The sequence below is a fragment of the Miscanthus floridulus genome, chromosome 19 (assembly GCF_019320115.1).
Source record: "Miscanthus floridulus cultivar M001 chromosome 19, ASM1932011v1, whole genome shotgun sequence".
NCBI classification, from domain to species: Eukaryota; Viridiplantae; Streptophyta; class Magnoliopsida; order Poales; family Poaceae; genus Miscanthus; species Miscanthus floridulus.
In genome coordinates, this window is record NC_089598.1 from 102,779,589 (window position 1) to 102,803,080 (window position 23,492).

At 45.9% G+C, this 23,492-nt stretch overlaps 1 protein-coding gene across 1 annotated transcript; it reads right to left on the reverse strand.

Annotated features, from left to right (window-relative positions):
* Positions 1-4,726: 4,726 nt before the first annotated feature.
* Positions 4,727-8,568, reverse strand: LOC136529115 (protein STAR1-like). The gene is made up of 4 exons (XM_066522185.1): positions 8,446-8,568; positions 8,012-8,344; positions 5,336-5,523; positions 4,727-5,241 (listed from the first exon to the last, which is right to left on the reverse strand). The coding sequence occupies exons 1-4, from the start codon at positions 8,462-8,464 to the stop codon at positions 4,987-4,989; spliced, it is 795 nt and encodes a 264-aa protein (XP_066378282.1). The 5' UTR covers positions 8,465-8,568; the 3' UTR covers positions 4,727-4,986.
* Between the last annotated feature and the right edge of the window lie 14,924 nt (positions 8,569-23,492).

The window sequence follows — 23,492 nt, forward strand, 5'->3', positions numbered from 1 at the left end:
ATGTCTTGCATTTATGCAAAGTATCATAGGCCTCATGCTGAGTAAGAAAGAATAAGTACTCTCAAATAGTTGAGGGTACAAAAGTTAAGTCTTGGCGAGATGTGTAGTGAAATCCACAGCAATTGCTAATACTCGCAGTTGGAGTATTATTGTGGAAAAGCTCCAAAGAAACAATTATGGTGTCATCAGTGATGCATACCATAGTATAGCTTATTATGAGGCTTAAGAAACAGGCAAAAGGAGGTTAAGAAAATTTATACCCGGATTTAACAATGGTAGGCAACAACAATAACCATTTAAAGTAAGTTAACTCCTAAGACAACAAGTCAAGTGTGCTGCTAAACACATTGACACTAAGGTATATGTTGTAAAGGAGAAAATCCATAATCATTTTAAAAAAATTGAGCACACAAGTTCCGAGTAAGTACTTGCAGATCCGCTTACCAAAGGCTAACCACCCAGTGCGTTCAGAGAACACACAGTCGACAAGGGTTTGTGGGAAAGCCTATGATTTCTGGATACTAAGGGCATAATTGAGTATCTGTTTCAAAACAGAGAGGTGCGTTGTAGCTGTTTAATCTAATGGCAACAGACCGTGACGATGAGGCACGCTCTTTGCACTGATCAAGATAAAATAAGTAAGTTAAGTTTAAGGAATAATGTGAGATCAAGGGGAAGAATGTTAGTTTGATCTCCACCAGCCCAATCGGGCCCTTGGATCAATGCTCTGATCGGGGGCGTCCAACCACTCCATGGTTGGTGGGCCCCCGTCGCACAGCACCATAAAAGAAAAGTTAGGGCCGGGGCACAAGGTACGAGGTTGACTTGAGCCGCTGCAACCCTCCTACAGAGAAACCCTAACCCGATCTAAAGAGAGCGTGTTGCCAGCGACGGGAAGACGCCACCGACTTCACCATCGCCTCCAACATCGTCGCCGGTGTCATTGCAACTCCTACACCGACGTGAGGGGACTCGGACAGAATTCTCTCTAGGTAACGACGAGCAAATAATTTCAGTTAAGTTAAACCCCCACTGAATTTACACCTAGAGATCCTTAAAATAGTCTATCAGGGCCATCTGCACTAGTGTCATCTATGCCGCCGCGGTAGATATATGGGTGCGTGGTGATTGATTTAAGTGGCGACCTAATTTTGGATCGCAGAGTGCGGAGCATACGTTCATCACCCAATATTTTCTTTGTTGTATGCATCGGTGGTGAAAATATGAAGTAGCTAGTGCTGGCTGACAACCCCCGCACAATATTGCCGCGAAAACGATAGAAACGTAGGTTTTCGAAAAAGTTAAAAAACGATAGGAACGAAGATACCCATGAACAGTCACATTCATGAAACCATACTTGTATAAAACATTTCATGCATGTCTAATAACACGCAGCAGATAGCTATCTTCACTTTCTATAAAGCATTGCTGATTTGTTGTGGAGGAGGTCCTTGGCTGTGGTAGCTGAAGCCTGAAGATATGATGGAGCACGCGACGGCGTTGCTGGAGCAGACGCTGGCGCCGCCGCCGCGGCAGCCGGACCTGGGGGAGCCAGGCTTCTTGCGAGACTTCCTGGTGGGCATGCTCAAGCCGGCCGCTTCCATAGCTAACTATTAAGAGGAGAATTCTAAAGCATTGTCTAGTGCCACACTAGGTGATGACTTACTTTACATTTGTATTAGGCCTCTTAGTGATGTGGTGAGGAAGCAAGTGAAAATATTTTAAAAATGTCAACTTAGTTCTTAATGGTGTTGGTATTCAATGGAATACAATTGGAGTTAGCACACTTGTAAAAAGATTTGAGAGAAGTTGTTGGTGGAGTGTTTTTACTCTATAGCTGCAGCTTGTTCGTTTGGCTGTGGCTTGTCGTAAACGATCGTAAATTTCCAGCCGGAACAGTATTTTTCTCTCACACAAACCAGCCAGCAGTACTTCTTCACGAACCAGCAACAAAACGAACCAGCCAACCGAACAGAAGTGATGCCACCAGAGAGTTACTTCAGCCAATTCCAGAGAGAGCAAGCGCAGTCACCAAGAGCTCTCCAGCTATCCAGTGAGGTCACAGGAGAGATCACTGGAGCTTTGTTTAGAGGCGGCTGAAGGCTGGGAGTTTTGGTCCGACTCCGACCGCCGCACCATGCCTCGTCACTTAAACTCGCACATCGATATTAGAGTGGTGGGACATGAAAACACTTTATATTTTAATTTTGTTTTTACAATTGGACTTTGCACCGTTTTTTTTATGCTACCGTTGTAGATAGACGACCCGAGCGTGCAGTCACAGCTCGAAGTCTTTGGAGAGAAGCAGATGGAGGGAGACAGACAGGATTCTGTTAGAAGAAAGAGAGCGCGCCATACGACTGAGATCTTTTTTTTTTTCGAAAGATCCGTTACCGGCTTTTATTTATAAGAGAAGAGCAGAGCAATTACATGTCTAAAAGGCGCAAGGAGCGCCCATTTGCATGGCTTCACAGTTCATTGAAGGCCACACCACCCATACAGTTCAAAAGCTCAATTTACACGATGCTTGTAACAGCTAAAAATAAGATAAATATCTATACTATTGGTCCAAACGGCGCAACTCCTGGTAGCTGCGCCGGCGATGGTAGCACCATTTCCACGCCTTTGTTTCCAGCGCGTATCCAAACTCTTGCCTCATCCTGAACTTCACTGAAGACTTGTTCAGGTGTTCTGTTGATCTTATTGAAGACGCGGTTATTTCTCTCCTTCCAGATTTCTCAGACGGTTAGCATGACCATTGATCGTACCCCGTGTCTCCTGGTTTGCTGACCGGTGTTACCCATCTCGACGAACCATTGGCCCAAGTCATCAGTCTGACCCCAGTTATCCGGCCTCAAAGCCATTGCCGCAATCCATGAGCCCACCTTGTCCCAAATCATTTTAGAAAAGCAACATTCTTGGAACAGATGTGAGACCGTCTCCAGGTTCCTTATGCACAGCGGACAGAAGTATTCGTTTGGCCATCCCCTAAGTTGTAGACGCGCAGCTGTCCAGATTCTGTTCTGGAGCATCAACCAAGTGAAGAAGCTGCATTTCGGTGGCGCTTTCGTTCTCCAAGTGTTCTCGGCCGTCATAGATGTAGTCATTCCAATGAATTGCAATTCATATGCAGACTTGGCCGTGTACTGACCATCAGACGTAAGTAATTTTGTCTTCCTGTGATGGCAGCAGCTCTATGTCCTGTAGACGCCCCCATAAGGCCACAAATTCTGCTATTATCCGCTCACTCATGCTATGATCCACGTCCCTCACCCATTTGCTGTCGGTCAGAGCTTCCTTTACTGTTCTATTCTTCCTTTTGCTATGTTCGAACAAGGCTGGAAAGAGGGTTGCAGGTGCCTCTCCATGCAACCAGCGGGAGGTCCAGAATAAAGCCTTGTTGCCATTACCTAAATCCACTATTGTTGCGGCATTGAAAAGTGCTCTGCCTCGTTGTCCAATGGCAGACCAGGCTAATCGACCGAAACCGAACCACGTCAAAGACATCATCTCCCGAAATAAATACTAACTTTTGTATGATCATTGTAACCTTGCAATTGCAGAATGCAGATACGTATTACATACATTCTTGTGTGCTGTTTTCTATATATACAGGTGGAGACGGCACTTGCTCTGGGTGCTACTCCGCGTCAGGCGACACTCCAGCAGATAAGAACGTCGCAGTTTGCCCTGTTCGCTGGGGGTGATAAGCCCTGCTGTAAGAGAAAAATAATATTTGTTGGCCGAAAAAATACGGCTTATAAGCTAAGTGAACGGGGCGAACGCAAGACCCAGGGCGTGATCAATCTGCCGGGCGCCATGACAGGGCTCATCATGGCGGGCGCGTCGCCGCTTGAGGCCATCCAGGTGCAGATCGTCCTCAAGAACATGCTCATGGCCGCCTCCACCGTCAGCAGCATCGTCTCGTCCTTCCTCTGCTGGCCAGCCTTCTTCGCCAAGACCTTTCAGCTCAAAGAGGATGTCTTTGCTGACTAGCTAGCGTTCCTAATAATTACTTGCTCTGTTTCAAACTATAGGTCGGTTCAGCTTTGTGCCAAAATTCTCTGTTTTCCGACTCTCGTTTCGGCTTATAAGCCATGGCTGAAAGTACTGCTGGCTAGTTTGGTGTGAGAGAAAAATAATGTTCGTTGGCTGATAAGCCAAGGCTTATAAGCCGAATACGAGCTGCCAAACAGGCTGAGTTCTCAACAAAATGTACTAACGTTTACACTTTCAAATAAATGCGCTGTCAAGGCATTATGAACAATTTGCTGAAACTAGTTTGATGGTGTACACAATGGTTCATTTGTCTATAAGCTTTTTCAAAGTTACAAGTTTGACTTTTTCATTAGCATCTGTGACACTAAACTAAATAAGTACGCTATATGAATACTTATTTCATAAATTTAGTATTTTGTTGAACCTTATTATACTAACCAGGTGCCTGAGACGTTGATATATTTTAACTTGGAAAAAATCTAGAAATAAGTATATTTTCAGATGAATAGAGAACTACTGCCATGTACCTTCTTAACAAAAAAACAAAGACGAGTAACACTAGAGTTTGAAGATTAGTAAATACTCCCTTCGTGCCAAATTATAAGTCGCTTTGACTTTTTTTATTCATCCATTTTACTATGGATCTAGACATATTATTATATCTAGATACATAACAAAATAGATGTAGCAAAAAAAATAAAAGCAACTTATAATTTGAAACCAAGGATTATACTATAATTATGTCATGGGCTGTGTATCCAGCGGAGTGGTGGGCTTTGATTTCGTATGTGTGGGCCTCGGCTGTGTGGGTGGTCCAGAAGAAAAAACAAATTAAAGCAAATCCGCCAACAGCCTTACATACACTAGCTGTCGAAGCTACTTTAACAGATGGTATACACGAACAGAGGAGATGACCACGTCCGATCCTTTCCATCCCGCACAGCAGCTAGAAAGCATCCGAGGAGCTGACGAAGCTGCAACGAGGATTTAGCTGCTGAGCTCCAGGAAACGCCTGGCCATCGGGTGCTTGGCGTCGGACAGCTCGGACGGCGCGAGCACCTCCACGATCTCGCCGGCGACGACGAGGCACACCAGGTCAGCAATGCGCTGGATCTGCTTCACACTGTGGGAGACGATCACCGTGGTGAGCCCCCTCGTCTTCTTCAGCCGCACGATGGCTTCCTCGATGTTCTGCGTCGAGATGGGGTCCAGCGCACTCGTCGGTTCATCCAGCAGGAGCACCTGCAGCAACCGATCGATCTCAGCAAGCCGGCCATGGTGGAGGACAATGCCAGGAAGACGAAACATGCATCAGAGGTGACGGTGGTGCACATGCCTCGGGGTCGTTGGCGAGGGTCCGGGCCAAGGCGACGCGCTGTGCCTGACCGACCGACAGCTCGGAGGCCGGCTTGGAGCACAGAGCAGGGTCCAGATCCGCCAGGCTCAGCAGGTTCTTCACTTCGGCTTCAGTGAGCTTCTTGCCGCGCAACTGCGGCCCGTATCGTACGTTGTCAGCCACGGTTCCTGCCGAAAGCACGCGGGGAAAAAAATAAGATAAATCTGCTTAGGCATTGTTTGATTCACGTGTATCCCACTACTACAGAACTGACACTCAGGACAGGCATTGATGTTGAAGTCTATACTAGTGTCCTTCTAAATTCACGTGTATCAAGTGGGTTCGGGTGGAATTTTAGTTTAAATTCCTTTCCACTCCACTCCAACAACATATTGATTGAGGTTATTTAGGCATTCATATAAACCCTTAGATAGCTGACTTTGTTTTAGCTTCTGGCTCTCTATGTTAAATTTTAGGGGACACGGTGGGAAAAAAAAAGAAATTCAAAAACGTTCGACCATTGATTAGGGGACTCTAATATCGACATCAACAATAACATTTATCGAATCTATTATGTCTCTAAAAAAAAGTTAGGGGTTGTGCCTAATCTTGTCCTGACTAATCTTAGACAAATTGTGGTTGCCACAAAAAATTTGGTAAATAAATTGATTCATACTTGTAGTTAAGTTTGACAAGAAAATGAATATATGCTTTATCATGCTGTTGATACATTGTACCATTTTTTGAAAAAAAAAAAGAGAAGAAAATAACTCTACGAGGCGTAGGAGGGTACTAGAAAAGCATGATGCACCATAGTTATAGCGCTAGACGAAATAGCTGCCTACAAAATTATGACATGACTAAATGTGGCGTGGCAATATTAGGCATGAACTAAACATGACCTAACCACTTGTACCACTACGAAAAATACTGTGAAGTAACCCCTAAATCCAAATGCAAGTTACCCACCTTTACCATTATGAAAACTAACCTAAAGTAACTCTCTAATCTTCATAAGTATCCATGTATGCTATTATCTTTTATAATATTAAGAGTACGAATGTTTCTTCCGTACATGTTTGTTCCACCAAAAGACATACGGGGCCGGGCCATTGTTGCATCTCTCAAACAATATTAGATTTTTATGATTATCTAATGGTTTCTATTAACTAAAAGAGCATGTAACAAATACAACAAAGTTCAACAGTTACACTTGGAATGAAATAAAGTAAGTTGCAACATTTACATCTAAGTTAGCCACCTCTGCTAATAACCTAAAATAACTATCTATGTGTATCCAAATTGTTCGCATCCGTTAATTAGAAAAATATGCCAAAGTAAATATATGTCAAGAACACTTGGAAGTGAGCCAAAGGGTAAAATTATAAATAATGAAAGATTGAAAGTATATAGAATAATTGATAACTGAAGTTTATTACAGCTAGACACAAATAAGAGAGCGTCTATATAAGTATTGTGTTAGAATATGAAGAGAACAGATTTGATATGGGCCCTAAGTTTATTATGAATTTCTAACTCTTATAACTCTGCTACTCAAGCGAAATTAAGTGTTTATGAACCATTAAACGACTAGACACAGTCCATTTAAATTGGAGCAGTTCTTGCTTGTCAGTTGAAGTTTGTGATGATTTCATTAAGTTAAGTGCTTTTGCTGGCTCTTCCTTAATCTTGTTTAATCTACAGAGTATTTTACGGTTATATATTTGAAAGAGACAAAGCTACCTTACATCCAGGCAATACAATACACTAGACCAGATCTTCAGCGATCCTAAAATATTCCGTGCACAGTCAAAACTACCGGTTGCTTGATAAATTAGTTGTGTACTATCAAAGTAAAAAAAAAACTGAATGGCATCCCAACTTAAATTTATCAAGTGTTCAAGTTTTGTTTAAAGTTTTTTTTTTGTGATTAGTTTTGTTTAAAGGTTATGACTTAGCAGTTGCCTTCCTTCCAGGTTTGCCATCACGTGCATGATGTGCTCAGGATGGTTATTTCTGCATCTCAGGATGTAGAGGCCAAGCACAATTTGCATTGTATATGTGATAAGAAAAATCATGGTGTGCTCATCAGAGTGATGGCACATACTTTATCATCATGCACAGCCCTGTTGTCTGAGTAGAGAAACGGTGCTTATCACCTGGGACCTTGTTGATGACCTATTCAATCTTGAAAGGTCAGCTGGGCCATGTTTAGATTGCAAAAAAATTCAAACCGATGAATAGTAGCACTTTCGTCTTATTCGGTAAATATTGTCCAATCGTGGACCAACTAAGCTCAAAAGATTCATCTCGTGATTTTCAACTAAACTGTGCAATTAGTTATTTTTTTACCTACATTTAATGCTCCGTGCAAACGGCTAAAAATTGATGTGATGGAGAGAGAGTGAAAAAACTTGGAATTTGGAGATGATCTAAACAAGGCCCTGGATAGCTTATCACAGTTGGCCACTAGCTGTCTACCCACTGCCAACTTATACGCGCTAAGCAAATAACAAATTGTGATTTTTTTCCGCTTTATTCAGGCAAATAATTCACCGAACAGAACCTTCTGTTCTTAGCGCCATCGATCAATCAATTAGATAGACTGATTTCGAGTTTCAGGCGCAGCAAGAAAAAAAAACAGCTTTATTATCGATGTATAGATGACCGACGTACCGTCGAACATGGCGGGGAGCTGGAAGAGCATGCCGACCTTGCGGCGCAGGGTGAGGACGTCGATGGCGCAGATGTCGGCGCCGTCGAGGAGCACGGCGCCGGGCGCGGGCTCCCAGAGGCGGTTGAGCGCGCGGAGCAGCGTGGACTTGCCGCTGCCGCTGGGGCCGATGACGCCCATGACGACCCCGCGCGGCACGTCGAGGTGGACGCCCCGGAGGATCTCCTCGCCGGTCGCGTCGGCGCAGCGCCGCAGCCCGCGCACCTGTATCTTGGGCGCCGCTTCCCCGCCGTTGGCCACGCCGTCCACGTCCAGCAGGTGCTCCCGGAGATCATCTGCGCATGTCGTCGAATCATATCATCACGGACCTGGTAGATGGTAACAATGGTCTGATCCGATCGTACGAGCGACCAGTTGAGTTTGCTTGGTTGCTCACCTGACGAAGCTGAGCCCATTATTGGAGGAGGAGGAGGGAGAAGAGCAGGGGATGGAGGCCGGAGATGCTAGCGAGTAGAGAGAGTGGCCGCAGCTCTCACTCTCTCTCGGTGGAGGGAAAGGTCTATATAGGAGGGAGATGGTGGGGTGCCGATCGTGCGTCCCGTCTCCGTGTGATGTGGTTCTTTGTTAGGTCTCGCAGTCTCGCTAGCTACCTTTTTCGCGGGGCCTCAACTGAGGTGGGCGGCTTGTGGTGCCGTGTGCGTTGCGTGACAACTCGATCGGCGGCCGGTCTCGGTGTCGGTCCCCCGGACGGTCCCACGCATGGCACACAGCTTCTCGGTTGTGTCGTTCTGACTTTTCCTGTCCAATAGCTTATCAGGTATGGATCTCGTTTCTCTTTCTCCGTCGGAGTTGTATGCCGTCGGAGTCTAGACTTCTTGGCTATTTGAGCACGAGAAGAACAGTGCTTTCCACTGGCTGCACACACGAGTAGCCACTCTGTTTCATCTTTATAGCATCATATTAATATTTGGCCAATAAAGAGCCTCCACACATCAGTTATTTAAGGCATGAGACTATCACATCAATTTTTATGTGAATTAATTATAGTATGATAGTAGAAGCATTTTTAATAGTCCTTCCCTCCTTAAATAATTCAGCTTCTATAGTTGCCCTAAGATAACTTTTAAATTTTAACTAAATTCGTGAAAATTAACAGTGATATTTATGACATCATAAACTTGAAGTTAGTACTATGTGCTTTTGAACAGCTATCGGCCCTCAAAATCAATTTTTATAAAAGTGAATTTTTTAAGAGAAAACGGTGTTTTTGTCCCTGTCCAGAAGTTCAATTATGATTTTACCCTTATTTTTTCAACTTTTTTATTTTACCCCTATTATTTTGAAACGAAGGAGCCGTTTGCCCCTGGTTTGGATGTCCGTTATTTAAAGGCTGATTAAACGATTTAAAAAAAACAAAACACATAAAATCTGATGCGAAATGACTGAAATGCACCTTCCTCTTCATTCTTATCCGCTTGTTCTCTTCGTTGCTATCTGCTCGCGACTGACGTGAAAGCTCCGTGCGGACAGAAGACCGGCGACCGCGCCCCGGCGGCCGAGCACCGTCGCGGCCGCGCGCCCCTGCGCCCGCCGGCCATGGCGCTCCGGCAACCCCGCGCCCGCGCAACGGCGGCCCTCGGCGACCTCGCCCGCCGGTCATGGCGCTCCGGCAACCCCGTATCGGCGCGACGGTGGCCCTCGCGACCCCGCGCTCGCAAATACTGATGGTGCAAATTCGCCCTATTGGGCAGGGCGCGCGACATCGACGGGGGAGGCACGGCCGGCGGGCTCACGGCGCCCCTTGTGTGCGGCGGCCGCGACGGGGGCGCGGCTGGGCGGGCGCTGCGGCCATACGAGCTCGCGGCATGGCCGGCGGGCTTGAGGGAGAGGGAGGACCTCCTCGCCCAGATCCACGCCGCCAGAGAAGGAGACAGAGGAGCTCCTTGGTCCCCGTGCCGCGCCGTCGCTGGAGGGAGGAGATAGGGGGCTCCCCGTGCCGCCACCAGATCCGACGACCCCGCGCCGAGCTGCCACCGGATCCGTTGTCCACGCGCCGCACCATCGTCGGAGGGAGGAGAGAGGGGGCTCGATCCCCCGCACCACCACTAGATCTGGCCGGGGGAGCGGAGGAGCGTCGTCGGATCTCGCCTCCCGCCGCATCACCCGCCTCGAGCCGCGAGGGACGCGACTGCGTTCCTCACCACCGCGCCACCACGAGCTCCAGCCACCGCGCTGTCGGGGGGGGGGGGGGGAGGAACGCCGCTGGGAGGGGAGTGGTGAGGCGCCGCCAGGCTGGAGAGGGAGAGGGAGGGGGAGGGGGCGCGTACGTGAGGAGAGAGTGCGGCCGCCGCCGCCGCCCCTTGTGTCGGGCTGGGAGACGCAGAGCGAGAGGGAGGGTAAAATCACAAGGGCATATTTGTCCTTTGGTACAAAAGTTAACACCATTAGGGGAGGATGACGGAATAGGGGTAAAGTGGTGCTTCGTTTTGAATAAGCAGGGACAAATTCACAAAGTTAAAAAAATAGGGGTAAAATCACAATATCGATATAAAATAGGGGTATGGATGCAAGAGCCCCTTTTTTAACTCTTGGAGTGTAAAACAGTATATCTTCATTTTTAGATATTTGGGAATTCTTATACACCACCGTAAGATTTCTAACAAGGACATGTCGGTTCAGAAAAAGAAAAAAGAAAACCTCGACAGTTGGAAGGGAAAACTTCTTTCAGCGAGGGCTAGGGTACACTGATTTTAATTAACTGAGTCCCCTCGAGCCTTCCTATCTTTATGTTTTCTTTCATTATATTCATCGATAACAATGATAAAAATGTTGAGTATTGGGTTTTTTTGTTTGAAATGTCTAGTGTATGTGACACTATTGGTTACGTGGTTTGTCATCGATTATCCCCTAGTTCTAGTTCTTGTCAATTTGGATGAGAGTGAGGTCTAGGTTTTAAAAGCTTGACCGTTAACTATTTTTTCAAAACATGTTTAGTTTGATGGCACTAAGACAAGATGTATAGATTATATATGCTCGGATTTTTTTACACTCCTTCTGTTTATTTTATAAAGTGCATTGGGATTTGAATAAGTCTTTATTAGAAGTTGACTACCAATATAATTACTCCTACAATGATACACCGTTAATTGCTTCAAAATCAGTCTAGAAGATACATGAAATGTAAATGTAATTATAAAACTTTTATGTACTAAGTAAACAAATACTTTGAGTAATTATTGGCAAAAGTTTATGAAGTTTTACTTTTCTAAATCCTAATAGGTCCTATATTTGAAACAGAGGGAGTACATATTATGTTATAAGAAAAAAATAGTTGTGAAAGTTATGTTTTGGAGATAGTGTTGCTCTTCGAATTGAATTATGGATCTAGAGGAAATAATATAGAAACAATGTCTATGTAAATAGTGGACGTGAAATAGGAATCTATTCACGCTTCTGTGTACAAGTAAAACATATACAAATATATTTTGAGTAATAGATACTCAAAGCTCAAAATGCTTCACCTTTTTAATAATCATAAACATGCCATATATCTAATATAGAAATCAAAAAGGGTATTTTCAACATTCTTTTTTTTTTACTTTCCACAATTCTCACATCACTATTGTCCCGTATGTGTGATCCAGATTCATCACTCTCCACTCAAGCTCATACGAGGTAAAACGGCAAAGCTCAATGGTTGTACAAACCATGGTTTCAAGACGTATTGAAATGGATGACATGATCGTGAGATTAATCTGAGTCATAGATCGTCCATAACCTTACAACAAGCTAGTATATGTTTTATTGCAACATACGTGCAGTATCTAATCTAATATATTAAGGCAGTTTGGTTTGACTGCCTCCTAGCGCGTCCATATCGCCCTGAATTCCCCTGATCGTCCGATCTCTCGTTCGACGGCCCAGATCGCTCGAAGCGGATTCTCGCCTGCACCCGCTTCTCCTGCTTCTGGTTAGCTTCTTTGGTTTCTCCTCTGCTTCTCCCGCTTCTCGTCAGAATCTGGACAGTCAAATATATACAGCAGCTTTAGCTTCTCATTCCAGATTCTTCTTCTCACCCCCTCCTCTCTCTCTTCGCTCTCTCTCCCTCGTTCTCCCGACGCTACGGGCGACGACGCCAGGGCGAGTGGCGCGGCGGCGGCCGTGCTCCTCCTCCACCTCCACCTCCTCCTCCCTCCCTCCCTCCCTCTCCTGCCTCTCATCTCCGTTTCTCCCTCCCCTTCTTGCTCTCCTTCCCTCTTGATGCGGCGCGGCGGCGGCCGTGCTCCTCCTCACCAACCACAACCTCTCCTACTCCCCCTCCTGCCTCCCTCCCTCCCTCCCTCTCCTGCCTCTCATCTCCGTTTCTCCCTCCCCTTCTCGCTCTCCTTCCCTCCTGATGCAGCAGCGGCCGCCGCGGCCGGCGTGCGGCCGGCATGAGGCGGCGCTTCGGCACCTCCGCCGCTCCCTCTCCCACCTTCGCGTCCTCCCTCTTTCTCTCTCCCGACGACCGCAGCCGTGTCTGCCCCGAGGAAACCCTAGCTTCCAGTCTTCATCTCTTCCCCCCCCCTCTCTCTCTCTCTCTCCTTCAGGCAAGGACCTAGACGCAACACAGCCGGCGCGGTGGCGTGGCCTCTCTCTCCCCAAGATGCGTGACGGCCACGGTGGGCTCGGATCTACCAGCGACGATCCCCGGTGTACGCTACGCCGCCGCGGCTGGCTCCGATGGTTTTGACCGTGGCGCCCCCCTCTGTTGCATTCGTTTCTTGGCGTCTCCCAGGTGAAGCAAGACCATCCCTCTCCTCTGTATTGATCCCATTGCAATCTCCTCTATGTGCCTCTTCTGGATTATAAGTGTGTGACTATGGTGCTGTTTTATTTATTTAAGTTTGAGCATATGCCATTGCTGATAATGTCATGATGACTGTGAGGTGCTTTTAATATACCTGAACATATTTTTGTGCCTTTGCTATTTTGCATTTTTTTTGGTTGACCATATGTCAATGCCAATGATGCTGCAAACAAATATCTTTATCTGAAATATACGATGTGATTTTTGCTAACATGGACGGCCTGCGAGAAGCGGTCATGATTATCACTCTTTATGATTTTTTGCTTTGTCATTGCGAGTGAGGTATTCATATATGTCAAACCTGAAAATATTTACGTGCCATTGCTATTTTATAATTTTTTCCTGCACATGACAGTGCCAATGTTGCTTGACAACAAATGTCTTCTTCTCAGCTATACAATTTGACAATATGCAGTCATGATTATCACTGTTTGTGTTTTATGATTTTTTTATTCTGGGGCATCTTCATATGTTTTCATGGATATTGCTTTCTACACTTCGGCTGCAGTTGTCGTGAGCTCAGGGTGGCAACGTTAGTGCGGAAAGTTTTGTTTGGCCGTTCCATTACAGTTTTACAATTGCGTCCCCCCCCCCCCCCCCCCCCCCCCCCCCCCCCCCCCCGACGCTTTCCACTGTTTAACACTACAAATTGCGACAGCTTCTCGCGCAGGAGCTCTACTTTGTGAATTTTTTTAGAATAATATTGCAAATTTGCCAGGGTCCGCTCATTAGCTATCGAAATTAGGTTTATCGTTTTCTAACCAGAAATACAGGTACTGCTATCAGGTTAAAAAACTGACATAGTTTGTTCAAGTTATCTCAGAGTGTAACTTTCGTTTACTCATCTCGATCTTTTTTTTTTTGGCCTTAAGGCCAACTACTCTGTATATGCCAGGTATCCCATTATCGCATTTTCTCTTTCGATGCTTCTCTGTTATTATTGTTGTGCGTACATGTCATAAACCCTATCGGCTGCCCCTCTATTGTGTTTAGGTGCATTCAATCATATAGCACGCAAAAGGTCAAAAAGGATGGACAGGTGAACGGCTTAACTCTGAAATGCTTCTTCATTTTTTTCCCATTTGCAGTTTAGTTTACCTATACGTTATATAGAAATTCCTATGAATTTTATGCATTTCTTGCATATAGAATTAGTTCTGTTGCACTGAACTATTTTTCCATTAGACCCCCCCCCCCCCCCCCCCCCCCCTAATTAGATAGCATCAAACTAAAACATAGTCTGGTCAGTACCCAATACCTTTCACTATCCTAAATGTGATTGAAGGTATGTTTGCAAGATATTTATGGTCTGGGAAAGTAATATTTTAATCTAATATAGCTTTGGTTTTCCCTCTCAGTGCCGCTTCATTGAGGGCACCTTGAGAAAGTTCATGTCTCGAGATGATTACTATAGCTGTAGCCTACCTTATTTGTGGGAGACGGAAAAATCTAGATTTTAGCATCCAATAATTTTAAGGTATAAACGCCGTTACTTACACGGTTTGATTTTCGTTTAATCGCCGGCGCGCGTAAAAGCGCGCGTGATGGACTAGTATTTTATCATAGCGCTGCAAGAATAGGAGCGATCATACCAGGACTAATAAGAAAACAAGCGCGCAGAGGCTCGGCTCCTTGGCAACCCAATATTCCGGTGGCTGAAATCAGGAGCACGGCCTTGAGATCTCACGCTCACCTGCCCGAGCTAGAAAAGACAAGATCACAAGACGCCTGACCAGCAGTATCGCCCCCCGCCCCAGAAAGCACCCCGCCCAGATATCAGCTAAGCTAGGCCGGAGGCCACTTGTGCGATATGATAAAGGAAAAACACGCGTAGGCAGAGCCGCGGCCGGGGAGGTTATCTCGCCAGGCGCTGCGCGCTGTCCGTACTTATAATTCTGGACGGACGGACGACTCGCGCAGTCGCGCATGTCAGCGTCGTCCAAGAGGGCGCTCAGTCAGGCTCAGCACAGTTGCTTGCGCTTGCCGCAGGTTGGCGGACGCGGCCCGCACGGTGCTTTCCTCTGAAAAAAAAGTACATGTTACCTTCTTCAACTTTTACAAAAGTCTGATTTTTTTTTCTGAACTCTAAAACCAGGTAAATCATCTCCCTGCATTTTTAAAAATTTTCATTTTACCTCCCTGACCGGTTATAAGCGGTTTTTCAAGGTGAATTTGTCTTTTTCTTTTTTATTTATTTTGGTTGAAACATCATAGTAAATCACAGAAAAATCATAAAATGAAAATCTAATTTTGTTGGACTCCACATAAGTAGATCTACATAGTATGAAATTCTTACTACCGCTCAAGCATACAATAATTAGCCAACGATAAAAATTTCATCACAATTGGACCATAAAAACTACAGCTACGAATTAATTATTGAAAAGCATAGATCTAAAGCTACAACAAAAAAATTGTACTAAAACATACCGTATCATATGTTCACTGTGTAGATCTACTCATTTGAAGTCCAACAAAATTAAATTTTCCATTTTATGATTTTTTGTGATTTACTATGATTTTTTCAAAAATTTAGCCAAAATAAATAAAAAATAAAAAGGCAAACCTACCTTAGAAAATCGTTTATAACCGGCCAGGAAGGTAAAAATTCAGGAAGGTGGTTTACCCGGTTTTAGAATTCAGACTTTCGTAAAAGTTGAGAGAGGTAATGTGGACTTTTTTCTTTCCTCTCTTCCCGGCCGAATTGCGTCGTGGGCCTCTGAGTTTTGGCCCGGAGGCCGAAAGCCCCAAAAACAGAAGCTCTACTGTATGGGATTTAAGCCTAGGGGGGGTGTATATATATATATACACACACGAGACACGACTAGTTGAGTAGATCTGAGCTGCTTACGTGGGTTAGGAAGCTCACTGTCTCCGTAGAATGGCCTGATTCTTCCCCTCTCAAAAAAAAAAGAAGAGAGAGAAGGTGGCCTGAATTGGCCCAAAATAGTTTCCATTGACCATCGACTTTACTTTTTTTTAGATAATGACCATCGACTTTACTGCCCTCATGATTATGGATCATCAGTATCAATCAGCGGTTCTTTGGTTTCATGCCCAGGTAGCTGTCTGCTAGGCAGCTCTTTTTAGGCTATCGATTTCAGTCGCTTGATCGTCGAGATCACTGCCTGGAGGTAAGCTGTATACCAGGCCATAGTTTCACGAATGTTGGGCCTAACAGGTTGGTTGTTTACCCTCCCGGCCTTGTTTAGTTGGGCGAAATTTAGGAATTTGGCTACTGTAGTACTTTTGTTTTTATTTGGTAATTAGTATTCAATCATGGACTAATTAGACTCAAAACGTTCGTCTCGTGATTTCTAACCAAACTGTGCAATTAGTTTTTTTTCGTCTACATTTAATGCTCCATGCACGTATCGCAAGATTCGATGTGATGGCTACTATATCACTTTTTGAAAAAACTTTTTAGAACTAAACAAGACCCCACTTGATGCCACCACGCAGGCAGTGGCGGATCCAAAGGGGGGGCTGGGGGGGCTCCAGCCCCCCCTAATTTCTTGATTTCAATGCTAATTACTGTAGCAAAAGCTTGATTTCACCGTTAAATCTTCGTGCAAATTAACATCTCTGTTGTTTTAGCCCCCCTTATCCCGCATCCCACATCCGCCGCTGCACGCAGGTGCATGTGGCGCCGAAGATCGATGCCATAGGGCCATAGTCGATGGCAAGAATCATGCGTGTTTGAATGTCACCAACCAACAAACAGCTGCCAATAACTTTGTGGCGCTACTACAACTGTAAGCATGGTATTTTGGTGGTCCGGAACCAAAGCAGGCTCATTCAATTCAGATGTAAAACTCGACGATTTTATTCTGTTATTGCAGAGATTATTATCTACAGTTAGCCATATGGTTGATCTCAGGAAACGGTCACACGACCGAGTCCCTGGGGAAACCCATCTACACGACTTGATTGGAGTGGCCCCAACAGAACCACAGTTGCGGCTCCACGTTCACCGCGCTCATAAATAGAGGCTCTTTTTCGTTAGCCACGCAAACCGTAAGCACCTGATCTAACCTGAGCGCTGGAATAAAGGAACGGCAGTGCTACTGTCCAGACGTCCGGGCAAACGCCCATGTCAGGTCCGCACAATGCACTCCGTTTCACGCTCACTCCGTTTCACGCTCCACACGGGGCCTACGTCGCCCAAGCAACAAGAGGAGAAGGGCATGCGGCGCCTCCGATTTGAAAGGACTCAGCTGTGGCGTCGTTTAGATACCTGCCGACGCGGGAGAGACAATGCAGCAGAAGTTACAGTCACGAGGAGTCAGCCTGGGCATTTGGTTAACCGATACCAATCGGTTCGGTTCCTCGGTTTTTAAGCAAATTCCGTTACCTGTAGGGATCGATCGGTTACTTCAGAGACACACGACCGATGAACTTCGGATTCGATTAATTCGGTTGGGTTCCAGTCCAACCGACAAAACCGAAACATTCGGTCTAGAGGCAAAAAGAAAAGAAAAAACAGTAGATTCGCCGTCGACTTCTTCACAATCGTCGACGTGCCCCTTCACTCAGGTCACCGCCACAGTGAGAGAGGTAGCGGGCACTGCCGGCCACCACCGCGGGAGAGGGAGCGAGCGCCGCGGCGCGGGCCCGCCGCGGCGCAGGAGAGGGAGCGCGCGCAGCCGGCCGCCCCGCGCGGGAGGGAGCGCGCGCCGCCGGCCGCTACCACAGCAGAGGGAGCGGGCGCCGCCGGCCACCACCGCGGGAGAGGGAGCAGACGCCATCACCGCCACCGCGGCACCACTCACTGTCGAGAGAGAATGAGAAGGCTCGGGAAATCGGGAACGGGGCAGTGGGGATGGGATACGGGAGTTGGGAGACCAGTGGCGGCCGCTGGAGAGGGACAGGAGGAGTCGAATGGAGTGCTGGAGTGCTTATATACGTAGGTTTCTTAGCTGGGCCTTAGATGGAATTTGCTAATGGGCCTCTACACAGATCTCCGTTATTTCGGTTAACCGAGCGAGGGAACAGAATTAACCTTACTAATTTTGGTTATCAACAAACGCGAACCGAATTAGGAACCGAATTTTTCGGTTAATTCGGTTTTGGTTCCGGTTATTTCGGTTCAGTTTTCGGTTCTCAATCAATTTTGCCCAGGGATAGTGGGGAGGAGAGATGCAACACCGATATAATTTTGAAACATCCAAACACAACAGTTGCAATATACGTTTGAAGGCAGTTGAGACACTTGAAACATGCTTCTGAAACACTTGAAAAACTCACATGAAAACATTGAAGACCATTGCAACCATACGCAACATCCAAATAAAACACATACAACGTATGTGTGAAACATCCAGATAAACACACTTGAAACATGCGTCTGGAAAACACAGATCAAACACATATCTGAAACATCGAAACATACAATTACAACATGCCTCTGAAACAATTGCAACATATGCAATATGTGCAACATCCCCCAATCTACTTTTGCAGCATCCACATGAAACAACTGCAATATAAATCTAAAACGCGTAAAACACTTGAAACATATATATGCAACATAAGGGAGGAGAACGCTGGGCGGGTCGATTCTGGTCGTCGGGGTGGGGGGGGGAGCTCGGTCGCTAGGGTGAGAGAGAGCGCCGCCGGGGGTCAGGAGGGCGCCGCGCGGGGATGGGGCAGTGCCGCCCGCTCCCCTGCAACATCGCCATGCCACCTCCATGGATCTCACCCGGGTGGTGGAGAGGGCCACCGGATCTGCGGGCGCTGGGTGCTCCCGGTGGGTGAGGATGCCAGGTTGGGCGCCATGGCTGCGACTCAGAGGTAGGCGCGGGGCACGTGCGTGGAAGGGAGGAGGAAGCGAGGGACTAGGTGCGGGAGTGAGCAGAGTAAGGCGTCCGTCCGTTCCGGACGTCTTAACTGGAGCATTACCTGTAAATGAAAGACCGGTACGACTATAGGATATGTCCACCGACCTAACTGCATCGGAGCCTGCATGAAGCATGCACGGGTCATCACCGTCATCGCTCCAATGGCTTCCTCATCCATTAACAAAGGTAACCCGAGATCTCATCTAAGTTCAACTCGTGCCTAATTCTAAGTTAATTTCTAACATTGTCAAACTACAGTTAGTTCTAGTATTGACATAACAAAAATCTTTTAAAAAGAAAATTCACTATTGTTAATCACGTCGGTGTTACAGCTTACTCGTAGCTCTCATCATTCACCGATTCCACGAATATACTAGGAGCTGGCAACCTACCAATGATGCGTCACTTGACTACAGACCATTGAATGAACAAGCGCGATGTTTCCCAAGCCTAAACCTACAGTAGTCATGTGTGTTCGTACGTGCGTGCGTGACATAAAAAAAGTCCGGAGGAGTAATGTGCCAGTGATGGCACTGCATGTACTCCACTGGGATCATGTGTTCGGTGGCGACGGTGGTTCTGAAAATCATATGTCACCTCAGCCATAGCAGCCGCGTGTCTGAAACTGGGGTTACGCAGCGGTTGACGACGCAGCACATGAACGATCGAGATTGCATCTCCTTCTATGACGAAACAGAGTACCGTATAAAACAGCACAGTCGTATACCCCCCCGTGCTTTCTCGTCTGAAACTAGGGCTCCCGGCTCCATCATCAGACATCACACGTCGCTTCATCCGTGCTAGCACGGACGCATTATTGGGAGGAATGAAACCGACGTGGTCTGGATCCCTATTGGGCGGTCAATGCCGTGACGGCCTGCTCGCCGAGCTGGCGTCACTCTAAACACTGCACGTGCACGTATACCTCCCTGGCACGACGGCGTAACAGTGCCGCTAATCACATCGCGAATCTCCCTGAATGCTCGCTCTGGGCTGGCGACGATCATGCTCGATCGTCGCTCATGGATGCTCTGTCTGTCTGTCATGCATGCGCGCTCACCTCACCAGCACTGCGCTGCGCACGCATTTGCATTGGCAACTGGCTGCAGGAGGCAATAGTGGCGGTGAATGATTTCCAGAGCTGGGTGGGCGGATGGTCCGGCCAGCCGGGCTGGCGGCTGATGAGCCTAGGCATGCGTGCCCACCTCGGAACGTCGCCGTCGGTGGTCCTCCGCGTCGCCATCGATCGGTCAGAGAGGCGTTCACCTAGCCTCAACCATCCTGTCGCCAGATTGACGACGAAAACGACGCGTGTCGGTCTGCTAGCGAAACCCCGGTCGTTGAAAGTTGAAAGTTGAAAGGAACATGCATGCATGCGGACATTGGGACGTCATACATTACATGCTACTGTCCTACTACCACCACCACCAATGGTACTCCTTTCCTATGTCCCAAAATAGAAGACATTCTCGTCTCTAAAAAGTCAGTTTTTTCTAATTTTGACCAATTATATATAAAAGAATATTAATATTTATAACACATAATTAGTATCATTAGATATGTCATTAAATATACTATCATAATAAATTTATTTGGAGACATAAATGTTGCACGCATTTTCTACAAATCTAATCAAAGTTAAATTTTTTTGACCTACACGTATCCCATAACGTCATCTATTCTGGGACAGAGAGAAGGTGAATTCTTGAAATTAGGTGAAACAGTAAGATATGGGTGTGAACGGTGATACGCCCTATGAACCCTCTCCAAGATAGACACGGCAACCGAGATAGACCTGCTAGGTTTTGTCGACCCAAATTCATAGAGTATAAAAATATGACCATTAAAACATTTATAATCCATCGGCGGGTGCACTTTTATCTTAGAGCAAAGCTAATAATATAGTCGGCTGATGGCTGTATGAATACTTGCAGTCGCAGCCTATCTCTCAGTCTACCTATATAGTAGTTACATCTTCACTATTAATATGTGGTTCACATGTCTCTCTCACAGAGTTTCTTAGATTTTGTGTCTAAGCCAGCTGTAAGCTTACAACTCGCTTATCGTATCTTTTCTTCCCTCTCTTCTCTACCTCAGCATTTAGCATGCTTGCAACTCATTATACTAGCTCTTAAAACTCATGTCCACTTGGGTCATGCGTACCTATTGGGCCTCCGCTGCAGTATGATTGGATGGGGGAGGGGGAAAGTAAACAAGGTTTGAATTTGGGATGAGCATCCTCAAAAAAAAATGTTATGTTGTTTTACATATAACATATGACACTAAATAGAGACAAGTCTACTCGAAACAGTGAGACATTGTTGCAGATATGAGTGAGTGATCGATCAGGTTTAAAATATCAATGGTTTTACCAGTTTGAGTAGTACACTCTCAGACGCCACTCGCAAACGTGCTGGATCTAGCTTTTTATTCATTAACAAACTCACATATAACAGGATAAAAAGCCTAGCAGGTTCGGGGTACGGGCTGGATCTAGTTTTTTATTCATTAACAAACTCACATATAACAGGATAAAAAGCCTAGCAGGTTTTGGGTTTCACCCATGTTTTACCGGTCTCTGAGGGACGTTTTGCCAACCGCCAACAGACATAAACGAAATCGAATTTTATTGCGGAAAATTTGGGTTTTATGAGGGAGAAAAAGGCGAGGCAGAGAGTGGAGAGTGGTACAATGCATTGGTGGGATGAAGGTGCTAGCTTGTCTGAGATAGGAAGCTTCGATGTGAAGTACTTGTTGCCATCTCTGCTCCCCATTTCCAATTCAATGAACATTCACTCGTTTTGAAACGAGCAACGATTTCATCCTGCCATGCGCATCCCTACCACTCCTGCTGCAAGGGCTTTCCTGCATGCTTGTGTGAAGCAAAAAACAATAATTTTTTTCAACACTCCCGCATGCGCCCACTCCTGCCGCACGCACGCGCTTCTTTCTCTTTATTATTATTCTTTTTATTTTATTTAGTTATTGTTTTATGTGATTTTTTGTATTCTTTTCATTTTTTACATTTTTATCCATCTTTTTTTATTTTCTTTTTTATTTATTTATTTTGGCAGTGTTGACAAGTTGTATATAATAACTCATGTACACAAGTTGTGTTTGATAACTTTTGTACATTAGTTGTGTTTCTAAGTTTTTCTTTTATTTTTTATTTCTACTTTTTTCCTTTGCCTTTTAAATCTTTTATACATTAACTTATGTAATTTTACATGACCATATTTTTTATATTGCTGCTAAAATATTGTGATATTAATTTGCACATAATAACTTATACTCCCAACTTTACATCTAAGTTACTAATCAAGTTATATATCTAAATTGTACAAACAAGTTATTATATAATATAAGTTATCAATGTTCAGTTGTACATACAAATTTGTTCATCTATATCTGATAAATCTAACACCATGTTCGCTTGTTGGTTTCAGCCAGGGCTTATCAGCCAGCCAACAGTGTTTTTCTCTCACAACAAACCAGCACCAGCCGGGCTTATCAGCCCAGAAACCAACCAGCGAACATGCTGTAACTTTTTACATGCAGGCCATCTAATTTTGTCACGTAGTAAGTTATATGTATAAGTTATGTGCATAACTTATCACATAAAAGTTATATGTATAAGGTATACGCATAACTTGTGACGTAAAAAATTCTTCGAAACATATGCAAGTGGGGTTAGCTTTGTTCGCATCGCGTAGAACACACCGGTGTAGACGAAATTAAAAACGGATACATCGTTTATAAGTTATAGCAATTAGAATTTTTTTTGCTGTGTCAGCGCTGACATCAGTAGGGGGCGGGGGGTTGAGCGTGCAGCCGAGAAGCCAAAAGATAATAACTGAGCATGCCCCGCCATCCAAAATAGAAAAAAGGTAAAATTATTTTTTTCTAAAAAATAAAACAAATGCATGTCAGAAATTTGTTCGCTAGATTTAATTTCAATGAAAAATCGCTATTTAGACCTTTTCGCGACTACGCAAAAGATTTGCGCATCATTGCTATTTATTCTGACCGCCTCTGCTCCAAGGTCCCCGTTCTGACTTGTAACGGTATATCAAACAAAACAGGTGGAGTATATTCGACACAAAACAAAGAAGAGATTGAATATCAGTGCGCGCACGAACGAACGACGGAACGAGCACGTCGTACGGTGACGCAGGACGGGATTGATTGCGTGTCACGAGAATCATGTCGGCAGCACCAGAAGTCCACCACAAGGAGTAGCAGAATGTAGGAGTATAGTGCTCCTACTGCTACTCCCTGCGAGGTCTGAGTTCGTGGTTTCCCTGTCCCGGGAAAGCGGCTTCGTGCTTTTGGAAAAGCCCCCTGCTAGTGGTATGTGGCCGCTTCTTGGGATACCGTATCGGAGCAGCGATCATGAGGGCGTGTCACGAGGAGGGCAGCCGTGTCGGGACCGTGTCCGAGCGCACGACCGTAAAGAGAGCCGCGAGTTGGGAGACGAGGAGTGTGGAGTAGTAGTAGCCGTGGCCGAGTGGCCATGGAGAGCTGAAACTGAGATCCCCGCCTGTCGCGTCTATGCCTGCCGGTTCTGTTCGCAAGTCGCAACGACGACAGCCAGCCACCGCACCGCGTGTCACGAGGGGAGTCATGGATGCGAGCTCGTGACTCGTTTGAGCCATGGCGATGGCGGTCGAGCACCGACGACCGGACCCGCCTCCGGCCTCCTGGTCCGGGCGGCGAGTGAGGCCAAAAAGGGAAGGCGCCTGCCACGCCCATCCCATGCGTACACGTCCCTGCTCTGCAGGGTGCAGTGGAGGC